At 36.3% G+C, this 16,653-nt stretch overlaps 1 protein-coding gene across 1 annotated transcript in view; it reads left to right on the forward strand.

Annotated features, from left to right (window-relative positions):
• The window catches only part of LOC150076571 (heat shock 70 kDa protein 14-like), a 231,739-nt gene that overhangs the window by 132,697 nt on the left and 82,389 nt on the right, over window positions 1-16,653 (forward strand). Inside the window, exon 8 of the mRNA XM_090387461.1 lies at window positions 7,217-7,372. Within this exon, the coding sequence (XP_090243587.1) occupies window positions 7,217-7,372 (156 nt within the window). The remainder of the gene's footprint in view (window positions 1-7,216; window positions 7,373-16,653) is intronic.

A 16,653-nucleotide genomic window follows, 5' to 3' on the forward strand; every position in this document is an offset into this window, starting at 1 on the left:
GGGTGGTGCCCCCAAAACCTCTCTCAGGCTTCTTTATTCCATTCAGAAGAGGGCAGTTAGGTTAATTAATGATTCATCTCTAACAGAGTCTCTCCACTCGCTTTCTCATAGACGTACTGTTTCTGCTGCATGCCTCTTCTACAGATACTTCCATGGGCACTGTTCTTCTGAACTGGCTTCTATAATTCCCACCCTCTCTCTTTCAAAACAGTCCAAACACGTGCCGCCAACATCCATTTACTGTCCAACTTCAAACCCACAGAACCAACTTTTCATCTTCCTCATTTATTCATTCAACTGCCGTTTTCTGGAACAACCTTCCTTCATACGTATTTCCTGAAAATTACAATCTACAGAAGTTCAAGTCCAATGTCAACAAATATCTTCTTTCGTCTTCTCAACCTCCAACCCAAGCACGGTACTAAGTACTATAGGTTCTAATACCTCTCGTGTTTGGGGTTCACATAAAAAAAAAAAAAAAAAAAAATAGAGACTTTCTTCAATGGCTTCAAGTGTATAGTTAACCAGCTTTGTGCGATATGCCGTCTTCAGATTTTTATGATACCTAATCTCCATGGGTTGTATCAAGGATGTTGTGTTGGGTGGTAAGAATTCCATTTGAATGTTGTTCAGATAATCAAAGTGCAGTTGTCAAGAAGCAACAGAATTTTTCTTGAGTTCTGCGTAGTTCAGCATTCTAATTCTTTAGCCATTGATCAGAAATTTCAGATGTCATCCAAGCATTTTTATTAGAGTGTTAGATAACTGGTAAACCATTCAGTCTAAGTCCCATGAAACATTGCAGCTTTGCTCTTTTCCCAATCACCACAACTTCTGTTTATCAGATCCCGACATGTTTGCACAGCATAACACAGTTACTTGATCCATAGCCTTTTTTGAACCCACCAAAATTTAGCATTTGTAGACTAATGAACTCTCCGGCTTGCAACGATAAAGCAAGCCTGTTTCGTCAGCATTGTAAATATCATTAGCAGAAAATTGCTGAAGCAAATTGGGCAATATTATTGGTTTCTAATAGTGGCACTTACAAAATCTGCACTACCCTTCTCCCCATGTCCTTTCTTGAACCTAATTTTATGTCGAGCTTACCACCATGACAACCAACTATCCGTCGCTTGGAAATCATTGCACCCCAGCTTTTTAGCAAATTCCTCTGCTTTACTTTTCAGCATTGGGCCACTGATACATACACCTTGTCCAGTTACAGTGGTGAACCATTCTTTTAGTGCCTCTTCTACATCAGGTCCTTTCCTTCTCACTAACTTTTCTGTGAAGTTTCTTGCTGCCATTAACATGATGCCCATGCATGTTGTAGTTCATCTTGTTGCTTAATTAAATGTACAATTGTTGTTTTTGCTACTCTAAGTGTCTCTGCCAGTTGCTGTTGACTACTGTTAGGCGGTTGACTTTTGATCTTGCTGAGAAGATTGCCTTGCCAGACAAGTGTCAAATCTTTTCTTTTTGGCATCCTGCTTATGAACAAAAAAAAAAGGATTATTTTAGAATGAGCCGCATGTCTAGTTGAATTTTTTTGGAAAAAGTTAATAAATTCTTATACTATCACAGGTATTCAATATGTACTTGATTAATGTACCTAGTATCCAATTAATTCCCTTTTTTTAAATGAAGTTACAATATTTAAGTCGGTGTAAAAAATCAGATTTCTCACACAGTCTGAAGAGTTGCTTTAGTGGTCTGCAGAGCTCAAAAATTTGGAACAAGTACCACCACTACACCATGGATGGGACATTTCTATAATCAAGGCCATTACCGACTAAGCTGTCATTGGTGTACATGCACGGAACTAACAGTGCTTTCAAATCACCCCTTTCTCCCTACTATTTCCCCTAGTTCCAATTGGTTCTACTGGTCCGAATAAACACTGCGCTGTCTTAATACATGAAGTAAAGTAGGGTTAATTTATGCATTTTATTCGGTTCTTGCTCATTTGGTCCTAATATCCTGTGGTCTCATTATCTAGAATGCACTATCTTTTTTTATATCTTGACTAGAAAAGGAAAGATATTTCAGAGATCGTTTTCAGAGCATATTGCAATTAAACGCAGTTTGTTTTTAATTTTAACTTTTTTTTATAAAAATTAAACTTCATTGTAATCAAAAATGTTCTGATTATAAGTTAAATTTTAGTTTATTAATTATAAAAGTTTTTTTCTGATGAATGAGTGAATAGCTTAGCTGAATTTATGCATTATTTTTTGTTTTTGGGGTTGGAGGAGGGAACCTCAAAGTAAATGTGAAAGTACCTTTGCGGGTGTGGGGAGATATGCTGGTACTGATTGGATTTGAACATAATTGCTGTAAAATGTGGGAAGCTTAGAAGGAAGAAAAACTAAATTCTTCTATTTCAGCTTATAAAACTTTTATTTCTTTTTCTTTAATCTAACACACACATCCCATAGATGTATTTGCAGTATTAGGGTCATTCACAATTTTTATGTGTTAGTGCCTAGAAATATTTTCATTATAATGGGTTCGATCCTGTCACCACCAAATACGGAGGATGCAGAAAGGTCAGGGAATGATCACCGCATATTCCCGGAGCAATATGGCCTTAGTTGCTAATGCTCCTAAAAACCAAATAACAAACAAACAACAACATTATAATATAAATTTTATTAAATAGGTATTTGTTGTGATGGGATTTTACTGTACAAAGAGTACTAGGAAAGTTTTGCAATACAGCTTTGTTTATTTAATTTTTTTAAAGTAATTTCCTCTACATTCAATACACCTCTCCATCCTCCGAAACCAATCTTTAAACCAGTTCTGCCAAGTTTCACTAGGGAGTAAAGCACACTCGTTGTCCCAAGCCCGTAGAAGGTCCTCATCACTGGAAAACCGCCTCCCTTTTAGCTTCATTTTCACATGCGGGAACAGTGCAAAGTCGCAGGGAGCAAGGTCTGGACTGTAGGGAGGGTGCTCGAGAAGTTTCATTCCTGTCGTGGTCAAATATTCGGTGCAGGCTTTGGCGTGGTGAGCTGGAGCATTTTCGTGATGGAGGTACCAGGTGTCCATTCTTGACTTTGGCAGCAGGTTCTTCATAGATCCAATGACTTTAGGCAGGCATTGTTCAGTATACCACTTAGCTGTGACTGTCTTCTGCATGTCCAAAACGACACGTTCCACAATTCCACTCGATTTGAAAAATACAACTATCATTTTCTTCTTTACAGATCGGGATTTTCTGACAATTACGGGTGTGTCGTCGTCATCATCATCAAAGACCCAAACTTTGTTTTGAGCCTTGGTCGGCAGATCGTAATAGTACAGCCAAGTCTCGTCACCTGTCACGATGTTGTTCACATACCGAGATTGTCCCTTATCAAACTTTTTTAACATCTCCCGGCACCAAGTCACACGTCGTGTCATCTGCTCTTCAGTCAGTTGATGCGGCACCCAGAGAGAACAAAGTTTCTTCACGTGCAAATGATCTTGCAGAATCGAACGAATTGCTGGTGCATTTAGGCCCAAAGTATCCTCTATCTGTTGGTAGGTCACTCGCCTGTTTTCGTCAAGCGTTTTCCTCACAGCAGTAACGTTTTCCTCCGTAACTGACGTTCGTGGCCTTCTCGGCCTCTCAGAATCCTCCAGAGTGAAATTTCCCCTTTGGAATTCTCTATACCACCTGAATATCGTTGTACGATGTGGACAATCATCATGTAGTGCAAGAGTCATTTCTTCTAAGCACTAGTCTATGGTTAAACCACGCACGAAATTATACCGCAAAACTGTCCTTATCTCATTTCGTGACCACGATGCCATCGCAAGCACTTTACACTCTCACTACTAATGAATAACTGAGCCCATCGACTTGGCGTGGCGGCTACTATGCACGTATGAACATGTCTCAACATGCAGCAACAAGCAGCTTCCTGTGATTCATTGTTGCGTCATATTGCAAAACTTTCCTAGTACCCTTTGTATATGTATATGCATTTTACTGTGCTTTGTCTGTGTATAAAACCAATTCCAATCTCCTCACATCCACCGCAGTTTCCCCTGAAAAAATATTGCTATAAATAAGGAAAAATCAGTGTATTCTCACACTTTCATGGCTTATTAGAATTTTTTTAATGATCTGTGTACCAAATTTCATGCCTAGAAGTTAAACTGTTTTTCTTGTACATATATTTCTCCCCTTAAGAAGCATTGCTTAACATTAACTTCAACAATTTCTCCTCCACTTTGCTTTCAGTTATTACAAAATCATTAAGCACCCTGCTACAATTTGATAACCTTCTGGCATTTTCAATCCTTCATGTGTGAATGTAGATGCAAAATACTCATTCAGTTTGTTTGCTATCTGAGCAGGATCATCAACAGGTGAACCATCGATATCAAGTGGACCAATCTGATTCATCCCCTTCCTTTTTTGAGTTTATATAAGTAAAGAAATCCTTGCTGTTTTTCTTAGCATCCTTTGCCAAGATTTCTTGTAATCTGCCTTCGCCTGCTTAACCTCCTTTGTGACTTGATTACGGACTAGCTTATATCTGCCATAGGCTTCTGTATCGCCTGAAATGTATATGCATCCCCTGCATCTCTGCCGTGAGTCTCATTAGTTCATTTGACAACCATTTAGGCCTAAAACATGAACAGTATTTCTTAACAGGTATGAAATGTTTAGTAGCTTCTACAATTAATTCCTTGAATGCTTCCCACTTAGAATTTTCTGTTGGTAACATCTTCAGTTGATCACTGTACAGAATTTAAAACTGTTTGAGACCACTGTAGTCACCTTTACGGAAGCAAAAACCCTTTCCTTTACCCCTGATGGTAATTATATCTTTAACTAAATCCCACATCAGTACATTATGATCATGCCACCTAGTGGTTTCTTTATCTGCAAATTCTTACACAAATGATCATGGCTGATAACCAGATCAAGAGTATTATTACCCTCTCTGGTTCTGTCGAACTTGCTGCCGCCGAAAATAATCATCCAATAAATCCACAAAAGTCTTACTAGTGTGCAAGTGACCAACCCACAAGTTCCAGAAAATATCTGGGAAGTTAAAATCCCCCATTATAAGACATTCTGATTTACTAGCCAACTCTATTTCTCTGTACCAAGTCACACCAAACTGATTCAACAATGCACTGTCCATCTGTATCATCTGGATGCACTTCTTTTGATTTTACATTTTTCTTAATTAACGTCATAACCCGTCCTACCTTCTTACGTCTATCCTTTCTGTACAGGGCCTCCTTAGCCAGGTGGGAAGGAGCAGCAGTGTATAGCACATGCTTCTTGATTAGACCGGGGTTCGAAGCCGTCACCACCAAAAACGGAGGATGCAGAAAGGTCAGGGAATGACCACCGCATATTCTCGGAGCAATATGGCCTTAGTTGCTAATGCTCCTAAAAACCGAATATAAAACAAACAAACAGACCTTTCTGTACACATTCTACTCCCCAAATTCCAATTCTGCAATCCTAATATCTGTGTGACACCACATCTCTGATATCCCAACAGTATCCACCTTTGATGTCTTGATCAACACTTCAAATTCATCAAATTTATTTTCTATACTTCTAGCATTGGTATACATGCACCTATTCTTAGTTACCCTAACACATCCCATATGACTGCTATCAGCCCCTGAAACCCCCAGCACCCCTCGCTCCAGACCTCTGCGTATTCTAATAGAAGTAGTATAAGAATCACCTCTGCCTGCGGCTACTTTTAGTCTGTGAATCCCCCCAAGTTAGCAGTTTGCCGCCCCACCTAACACTGCCTCGCATCAGCAAATATTCTTGCACCCTTTCTATTTAAGTGTATCCCATTCTTGTAGAAGCAGTCTCTCCTGCTAACAAGCACAGACCACACTGAAAAAAATTCTACCCCCATGAACCTTGCACATTCCCTCCAGAGGCAAATTGATTGACAAGGCTCTCATCATGAACTCCCTCCTGTCGTGTCTAGGCAGAATTGCAGACACTTTTTTTGCAACATTGACCTGTACTTGTTAAGTAAATCTGCAGATCTCCTATTCTTAATGTCATTGGTCCCAATGTGTACAACAATATCACCCTTTGTGCCCTTAAAAGATGATATATGCTTCACAGCTTCATCAAATTTTGCCTCTGGCACACATACCCTGGTCCTATTTCATCTATCCTTTTTACACATATTACCAGTCTCCATGACAGTAGAGTCACCAGCAATAACTAGTTCCTTTGGGACTAGCACATTCTGCCTTGAAGATTGCTGTTTTGTGTCCTGATGCACTGAGTGAGCTCTGGCATTGAGTTGGGCAGCTGAGAGCTTTGTGGGGGGCCCCATATTAATTTCTCCGACAGGATCTACCCTACACCTCAAGCATCTCTTAGATGCCCATTAGAACGCTGAGTTGACTCCTAATTTCCAGACACTCTCTGCACCTGGCACACACACACACACACACAAAGTCATCTTCCTTGGCTAGATCATGTTCTCTTCCAGATAGTTCGACAAACATTTCACAAGTTGCACATTTTTTTTAGGCTGTGATGCATTGGAGAATAGCCCACCTCAGTACTCCCCTGAGTCAGCACTCCTGCCACTTTTTGCCCATTGCTTTGCTGTTCTAGTCTGGTGCATGATATTTTAAATTAATAAGATCAATAAATTTAATTAATTGTCAATACTACACTATCTAATAGAATCCTAAATGCAGTGATGCATATTATGCTATATAATTTTACATTAGACCTACCTAGTTACCACAATTAAAAATTTGAATTCCCTACCACTCTTTATACAAAAACAATGGCTGCAAAATTCGAACGAAACAATGGTTTTACGTATATTAAGTAGTAATCTACAAAAACTCTTATCTAAAATAAAAATAACCAGTGTAACTAGAACTATAAGGCTACTTATAAAGTACAATATAAAATAACAATTAGGTAAATAAAAAGGCAAACACTTATCGCTTTTTCGGACTCTATAATTCACAGCTGTAATTTTTAAAGGGAGTCACCGCCCTCTATGAGATCAAATGGTGAATAGCTATTTAACATTGTGAATATCGCTTGTAAAAACATCTTTTATCATTACTTTACCTAGAAAATGAACATAAGGTGTGCTGTTAAGGTTACTGTATGCTTATATTTTATAGATGCTGAAATTACTCTCCTGTTAAACTTGACATTTTAATTGCATAATTTAAAAATCACTTTTAATTGCAGTCACTACAAAGTTGATATCAGAAAGAACGAACGAGCAGTAAATAAACTTAGATCTGCTGCAGAGACATGTAAGCATATCCTCACTACTATGCGATCTTCTCAGTGTTTTGTTGAGTCAGTTTATGAAGGGATTGATTTGAGTCTCAATATTAGCAGGTGACTATCAAAATATTTTAATTCTTATTGATTTTCTATATGCAACACAGTTTTGTTATTTTATAGGCCTTGTAATTTGAATAATTAGTTGCTTGATAAGGACATAAACTTGTGGGGGGCTAAACTAAAATCTCTGTTCTGAACTTATTTGTAATTTGTGTAACAGTTTAGCAGTTATTCACAGTTTAGAGAAATTTTAAATTAAATACACTAAAGGTGAGATGCATCAGAATTGGTTTTTTTTTTTTTTTTTTTTTTTTGCAGCAAAATTGCTACTATATTTGTATTTTATCCTTAACCCTTTCATGAGTGTTTCCCGAATGTGTTGGTTGCCTATAGTTTGTTTTTAGTAGGGATGGGCTCTGTGAAGTGAGTTTCTTCATGAAAGGTTTTTTAAAAATGAAAACTTTGTACATAAATACTTTTGAATATTAATTTATTCTTTTCTTTTAAATTATGTATTTTTAAGCAGTATTATTCTCTACATCTACTTATGTATCAATTAATTAAATTTCATTAACTTCTGGATCTGAATTGTGGAGAATTTTTTCAATTTCAGCTTTTGTGAGCCAAATAAATAGGACAATGTCTTTCTCCTCCTGATTTTTAAAGCTATTTTCATGCTGCCATCTATTAAAACTGTATCTACCATTAGTTGGAAATGGATAAGAAATGGCATCTCTTATCCAGTATTTGTTCAGTATGTGATGCCATCTCTAAGAGATGGAATCACATACTAGACAAATTTCCAGATAATTCATATCTAAATGGATGCTTTATTTGAAATGTACCTGAAATGACCTCTAAAAAATGTAGACTTACATTTGGCCTCCGTGGAGCCCACACATTAAAAATGCAGATCTAAAATGTTCATAATAAGCCAAGCTTTTAACTGTTGTACAAGTGCATCATTTTTGTATAGTTGTAATAATAAACTGAAGTGTGCACAGAAAAGCATATTACATGTTATATGATACAAACAGAGTTTTATTTATTTAAAACCAAATTAAATAGAAGCTTAAACAGCAAAGTGAAATTAATAGAGGGACTAGCTCAGTATAATAAGAGAATAGCACGTTACCCAGAAACAAAAAGGATGAATACCGAAAAGCTGAAATTGAATAATTATAAATTACAGTAGAGTGTCGATGATCCGAACTAATTGGGACCTGGGGTAGTTCATACTTCCAATTTGTTCAGATTTTCAAACTTATCAAAAATACTGTTCTGGAGACTTTTGGGTGGTGGGGTAATGCTTCTTATCAGAAGCAGCCTGAGTGCGACGATAGCTTTCCCGGATTCAGACATTTCACATGCTAGTATAGAATCTGTATGGTGTGAGATAGTTGGAAACAAAGGTATAATGCGAGTAGGAGTAATCTACAGACCAGGTGATTGTGAAGATTATGACAAAAGCCTCTACATGCAAATGGAATGGGCAAGTAAGTGTCACTGCCTTATTATGGGTGATTTCAATTTGCCTCTAATTGATTGGAGTAAATGGGAAGGAAACTCGACATGGGGAACAAAATTTTTAAATCAACTAGATGACTGTTATTTGTATCAACATGTCAGGGAAAGTACTAGAGAAAAGAATATCCTAGACCTCATCATCACACATGAATCAGATGACATAACAGGGCTGACAGTAGAGGAACCAGTAGCAGGAAGTGATCACGGAGTTCTACGGTGGATGATGACGAGAGAGGTAGCAGAAGTAAAAGGCAAAGGAATGGGTTTTAATTTCAGAAAAGGAAATTACGATGCCTTAAGGTACTACGTGGCCTCTATTAATTGGGTAGATATCGCGCAGAGAATGAATACAATTGAACTGTGGTACGCTTTTAAAACATTAATCACAGATGCCTTGAATGCATATACAGTCTGTCCTCGTATAGCACGATAGTTGCATTCCTAGAAACCCTCGTGCAATGCAAAATCGTGCAATATAAACAACAGGCCCTATGGGAAAAGTAGGGTTAGGTGCTGGCCACCCAAGATTGAACACACATTTGGAACCAAAACATTACCAAACACAATAAATAATCGGGTAATTTTAATCATTATAAAATACTTACGTATTTTATAACGATTAAAATACGTAATAAAAATAATATTATATTATAATCAAGTATTTTTAGTATTTTTTAATACTAAAAAAGTATTTTTTACGGATAAAATACGTATTTTATTCGTAAAAAAATTATTATATTAAATAAAACAGTCGTAATAAAATACTTACCTATTTTATAATGCGTAAGTATAAATTATAATACGTAAGTCGTAATAAAATATTGCTAATGCTTTTGCTTCTATCGTAAGCAAACTTGCTTTTTGTTTGATTTTCTATCCAAAGAGATGACAGCTGTTCCATCTCTTCCAATTTCTTTGTGTCTTAATCTAATGGATTTTAATTACACTTTGAGTTGTTCCCGCTATGAAAGTTTTTATTTTCTCTGCATTCTTTGTAATTCTCCGCGTTGCCTCATTTAGGTCTGTAGCACGTGCAATATCACATGGTCTTTCATTTCGCTCAAAGCGTTTCACAATTTCATATTTTTTCTCTATCGACAGAAGCGGACTGGCCATAAGCCTTACGGGAGAAACCACGGTGGGCCGGAGGCCGGTGTGATTTTGGCCATAAACCGTAGTATGAGGCCACTACAAATTTTCCCGGGTAAGAATTTTTGACCAAGTCCGCCTCTGTTTATCGATATTGCTTCTTTTTTTTTTTTCTCTCTGAATCTGCAGTGTCTTAGCCAGGACGCTTCCTTTTCACACCTTTTAAGTATTTTACTAATTTTTAGGGAATAAAGCACAATTACAAACGAGGTGGCACGCTTGATACACAGAAACAAAGCTGCGCGCGCGCGTGTAGCAACTAAATAAACAACACCGTAAAGGCTGAGATACACTATTAACACCTCACATTTTACTAAAGCACATTTCTGGGGGTTCCTACCATAAAACAATAAAAACAATTTCCAGTTGCGTTTCTGCTAGTGGAATCTGTTATAAACTGATAGTAAACTCCATCTAATTGCATTTGCGATTATATCGATAGCTGAAATTGTTGGTTTTTCCGTTATTATGGTGAAATGTGTTTCCCCTTCACTGATATAAAACTCATAAATACATTTTCAGAATCTTCTTCGTTCCTATCGTGTTGCGTTCAGTTGGGGTGATTCCACATTCGACTGCCATTTCTTGTAAACGCAAAGGCGAATCGATGATTTCAACTATAAATGATTTCAACTATCGATGATTTCAACTATAAAGTGAATTCGGTTCGTGTTATATAAGATAACGTTCCCCTATTTATAAATCGTGTACGATCGAATTCGTGTAATGCAAACACGTGTTATACGAGGACCGACTGTATACCATTAAAAAAATACTCCACGAGAAGGGTTCCAAGTTGGATGAATAGTGAAGTTGCCGCATCACTTGAGCAGAAAAAGGTGGCATGGAAAGGTTACAGAGCAATAAAAAGTACTGAAGCCTATAACAGCTACAAGGTGATGTGTAATAGAGCCACAGAAAAGGTTCGACAGGCAAAGGCAGTTTATGAGAAATCGCTAGCAAACAGAGCAAAGGGGGGGGGGATAAAGAATTCTTCACATATATAAATGCCAAGAAGAGTAGGACAAATCAGATCGGACCTTTACGTAAGGGAAAGGGGATAGTAATAAATACACCAGCTGCCGTTGCAGATGAACTCAACAGTTATTTTGCATCGATATTTACAAATGAAAAGCCTTTTGTGGCAATGGGAAATTGTGGGAGCGAAGTTAAAAAATATGTAATTAATGATATTGAAATTTCGCAAGATTATTTAGTGAAAAAACTTTCGAGCCTACAGACCAGTAAGGCTCCTGGAGTTGATGGAATATACCCTATAATCTTAAGAGAGGCGGCAAGCGAGTGCATTGAACCATTGAGGCTAATTGTGCGAGCATCACTAGACTCTGGGGAGATTCCCTTGGATTGGAAAAGTGCAAATGTATCTCCCATACATAAGGGTGCCTCTAAAAGTGAAGTTGGAAATTATCGACCTGTCAGTCTGACTTCAGTAGTAGGGAAAATCATGGAGGCAATGATCAAGGGTGGAATTCAGGATCATTTGGATCGAATTGAAATTCTCAAGGATACTCAGCATTGTTTTGTAAAGGGAAAATCATGTTTAACAAATCTGGTTCGCTATTTCGAAAGGGTCACTCACGAGCTGGATTTAGGGAATAATTTCGACATTGTTTATTTAGATTTCAGCAAAGCTTTTGACTCAGTCCCACATGAGTGGTTGCCTTATAAGCTGGAACAGGTTGGAATCACTGGGAAAATCCTTAGATGGATAGAAGGATGGCTTCAGGGCAAGAGGCAGAGGGTTGTGATAAATGGCTATTCCTCAGATTGGGTTGACGTAAGAAGTGGGGTTCCCCAAGGATCAGTATTAGGACCACTGTTGTTTTTAATTTTCATAAATGATATTGATGAAGGGATAGAGGGCGTGATGTCTAAATTTGCAGATTATGTTAAAATTGGTAGAGTAGTTAATTATCACTGTCAAGCTGAGCTTCTTCAGAGAGACCTAGATAGACTTCAGGAATGGTCAGAAAAATGGCAGCTGTGCTTTAATCCAACAAAGTGTAAGGTATTACACCTGGGAAACAGTAATCCCAAAATAACTTATTCACTTGGTGGAGTTCAACTAAACCCAGTACTGGAGGAAAGGGACTTGGGTGTTACGATACGGTCAGACATGAAATTCTCTGAGCATTGTAAACAGGTTGCAAGGAAGGCCCATGGTGTCCTATCGATGATCTATCGAACTTTTGCAAGTAGAGATAGGGACGTGATAATCCCATTATATAAGGCTTATGTTAGACCACACTTGGAATACTGTGTTCAAGTATGGAGACTGCCCCTAAAGAAAGACATCGAGCTTCTTGAAAGGGTGCAAAGAAGGGTAACTCGCCTGGTGAGATCGGCAAAAGGGCGTCCTTATGAAGAAAGACTTCGAATATGTGGGTTGCAGAGTTTGGAAACTAGACACCTTAGAGGAGATTTGATTGAGGTGTTTAAGGCTCTGAGAGGCATCAGTAAAATGAATGAGGACAAAATTTTCAAGATTATAAATGATGCTAGAACTAGGGGACATAAATTCAAGTTACGGGGGGGGAAATGTTTAGATTTGACTGCAGGAAGTTTTATTTTAGCCAGCGAGTTATAAATTACTGGAATAAGTTGCCTTCATGGGTGGTAGAGGCCGACAGTTTGGGGAAATTCAAAGGTCATCTGGATAGTACTTTCGGGTAAGGGAAGCACATAGGATGATAGGTTTAATTTCCTTTTTATTTTTTATTTTATTGTTTTATTTATTAATTATTATTATTTAGTTATTTATTTATTTTATTTTATTTTGTTTTGTTTTTATCATTGTTTTGTTCGGATTTTTTTTTTTTTTTTTTGGCTGGTGCAGCATAAGCCATAGGCTTTCTTGCACCATGCGGCCGTTACTAATACTTTAAAAAAAAAAAGATTAGTAAGTTTAGAAATAAACACTTAATAAAAGTTGTACTTATGTATATTTATTCATAGGTAACAAAACTAATAGAACTTTCAGCCACAATAATACATATGTTTAGGACTTTAACGAAAATAATTATTTATTTTTTCCGCACCATTTTTGAACTCTGTTTTGTTATTCCAGATCTCTCACTCTTTTCAGCAAGAGTAGTTGAGTTGGTCAGCATTGTTTGCTGATCGTTTGTCAATTCATCATTCAGTTTGTTTTTCAATTTTCATGTATCATTTAATTTTGTTAATTGGTAAGGTAATAAAAGTGTAAATTGGTTCTTTGTCTTCATTTTTATGGCTTGTGGATAAATTTCTCCGATTTTCTCTTATTAGAATTGCTGTTTAATTGAATAAAAATTCAATTTGAAAACGTGATCACAATAATCGCCAATTACTGTAATTATTTTATGGCACCAAAAAAAAAAATAATAATGCTGCCTCGTTTATTCTTGACGTTCGGATTTTCGATGCTATACTGTAATATATTCGGAATGTAAGATACAGTGTAAGGAAGATGTAAGAGTAGCTTTGACTGTTGTTCCTGTTAAAGCTCTCTCCACATAACCTTGTAACTTGTTTATGTTAAGAGTGCATAACAGAAACAAAAGTATAAATGATTATATCATTATACAAAAGGACCTTAAGCAGCTTGTTGAAGATACAAGGCAATATGGAGGATGTGACATTGGAAGGACTATTGTCTTTTATTGACCAAATTAAAAATTATAATTAGTGCCAAAGTAAGCGGTAAAAAAGTGTTGAAATGGACCAAAATCATCAGACTTCCCAGCAACTTATTAAATATAGAAACTTGCTTTAAAGTGATATGGCATTGATGTAAAATGACCTTAGATGAAGAATAAGAATGACAGTATTAAAAGTAAAAAGCTGTAAAAGCAATATGTGGGAAAAGCATGTAAGGACTGATAATTCAGAGCACTGATGTAGACCTAACAAATTATAGAGCAAGTTAGGAAAAGGAAAAAAATATTATTAATTATTAGAAAATATTTTCTAATAACTAATTTTTAGAAATTTTCTAGAAATTTTTAGCAAACTGATAAATCTTTGCTGGAATGTAAAGAAAATCCCTAGAGGGCTAACACCTGTGAAACAGAATAAAAGAAAGCCTAAAGATTTTTCTTCAGCCTGTGTGAACAACTCGGGATAACTCATGGGGAGAGAATCTAATATATGGAAAACAAGCCAGTTAGTCAGCTTTCTTTGAATGAATTTTTCAAACAGGATTAGTTTATCAGGTATATATGGTAACTATATTTGTTCATGTTTCATTTAAAAAAAAGAATATATATATATAATCAAGAATAATGGTATTGAGAAGCTAATTAATATAGGGGGGAAATGTGCCTGTACTAAAAAGAAAATAACATAACTTATGGATCTGGGACCCTGCATTAGCAAAACGTACCCTACAGCCATAATGTGTGTATATATATATATATATATATATAAAACTTTATGTATAAAATATTGTAAGTAGAATGCATGAAGGAGATTTTATTGAATTAAATCTAACGAATATACGGTATACACTGGGAGCGATATATGGTATGAAAAAGTATGGTATGGAAATTAAAATAAAGATAAGAATTGAAAAAGCGACCAAGATGAAATAACATTGCGGTGTCTTTCACAATTAATTTGCAAATCATTTTTTGCACACACCTTGAGAACTGAACTTAACTCCAGCAATACATACAAACCTATATCCAGTGCCTGCAGTGCTATTACAAAGAAACTCATAGTCTTCAACAAAAAACTAAAACTGAACATTAACAATTACAGCTTACCATATATATACTTCATTCCAAAATTCCACAAAAAACCCATAGGATTCAGATTTATAACATCCTGCAAGAATAGTACACAAACTGGGAAAAACACTTGAACAGCTACTGCAACCTCTGTTAAACATCATACATAACAGCAGAATCATAGGCAACAACCTACCAGTATTAAATTTCTTACAGAATAATAATGTTACCAATATACAAACCTTTGACTTCCACAGCTTATTTACAAGTATTAACCAAACCAAACTAAGAACAGTACTCAAAGATATTTATGCAAAATATAAAGAGAATATAACCTGCAATACCAATTACTGGAACAACCTACTGAACTTGTGTATCTCCAATAACTTTGTATACAATGGCAAAACAGTATATCAACAAACTAACAGAACACCCATGGGTAGTCCTGCTTCATGCATAATAGCTAACCTATATCGGTCAGAAAACTCATTTCCACAGTACCTTGACCTCATAGTTATCATCTGCCCTAATTTCATCAAAGATTATGGACACGTATACCCCAATGAACTCATACTAGATAAAACAAACAACAATGATACTACAGCCCATTTCCTAGATCTAGAAATTATACTCATAAACAACAAAGCTACCAGCAACCTGTACAACAAACGTGATGCATTCAACTTTAATATAGTCAGCCTCACACAGTGGAATTCCAATATTTCCAGAGAAGTACATGCTAATGTTATACTAGCGCAAAGCATCAGAATAGCAACCATTTGCAGCAATAAGGAAACAACTATCGATAACATCAAAATACTATACAAAAAAAACTAATAAACAACCATTTTCCTAAAGCATATCTTTGCTACCACTTCTGTAAAGCCCTTAACATCATAAAGCATAAAAAACTAAGGGATATTAAAATAAACAGCATAATCTTTAATTAATAACAAAACCCATACACATCAAGTATGTAAATAGTGTATATACAATACACTAGGCCTCTGTGGTATCTTATAGTCTGAAAACTTGTATCCACCAATTGGCCTAACACAGTGTATTAAACACACACATATATATATATATATATATATAAATATTGTAATCATATTTAATTTTAACTTTCATTTCATTATATTCCTACCACATTTTTCACACAACTGACCTTAAATACATGATGCACTCACTCCCAGACCTTCGTTCAGGGTCCTAACTATAGGAACGGGTTTGCAACCCCGAACTCATCATCATCATCAGCCATTTTCAATCCACTGCAGGATGAAGGCCTCTCCAGCAACTTTCCAGTTCCTTCTGTTTTGAGCCATCCATTTACTACTCAAAAACTCATACTCATAAATTTCATCTATCCATCTCCGCCTTTGTCTTCCAGGTTTTCTTCTAGCTCCTCTTGGGTACCATTCTGTTATTTTCTTAGTCCATCTGTCATCATGTCTTCGAGCTATGTGTCCTGCCCAAGACCATTTTAGTTCTTTAGTTTTGATAAGAATGTCCTTTACTTGAGTTTGCTGCCTAATCCATGTGTTTCTCTTCTTATCTAACAGTCTGATTCCCAATATAATTCGTTCCATTCTTTGCTGTGTAGTTCTTAGCTTCTCTTCCATTCTTTTGGTGAGTGCCCGAGTTTCACTTCCATAAGTCATGGTGGGGAGTATACATTGATTCATTATTTTACGTTTCAGACAAACTGGGATATTGCTCTTCAGTATGTGACTATATTTCCTGAATGCTATCCATCCAAAATTTATTCTTCTCTTGACTTCCAGCCATTTATCATTATTACAGCTAATAACTTGTCCCAGATAAGTATGACTCCACCTTTTCAATTACTGCTCCTTCAATTATTATTTCCCTTTCCGTGGCATACTTGTTCATCATTACTTTTGTTTTAGCCATATTCATCTTTAG

Source organism: Mastigoproctus giganteus, chromosome 13, assembly GCF_048544385.1.
Source record: "Mastigoproctus giganteus isolate SK-2022 chromosome 13, ASM4854438v1, whole genome shotgun sequence".
Lineage (NCBI taxonomy): Eukaryota > Metazoa > Arthropoda > Arachnida > Uropygi > Thelyphonidae > Mastigoproctus > Mastigoproctus giganteus.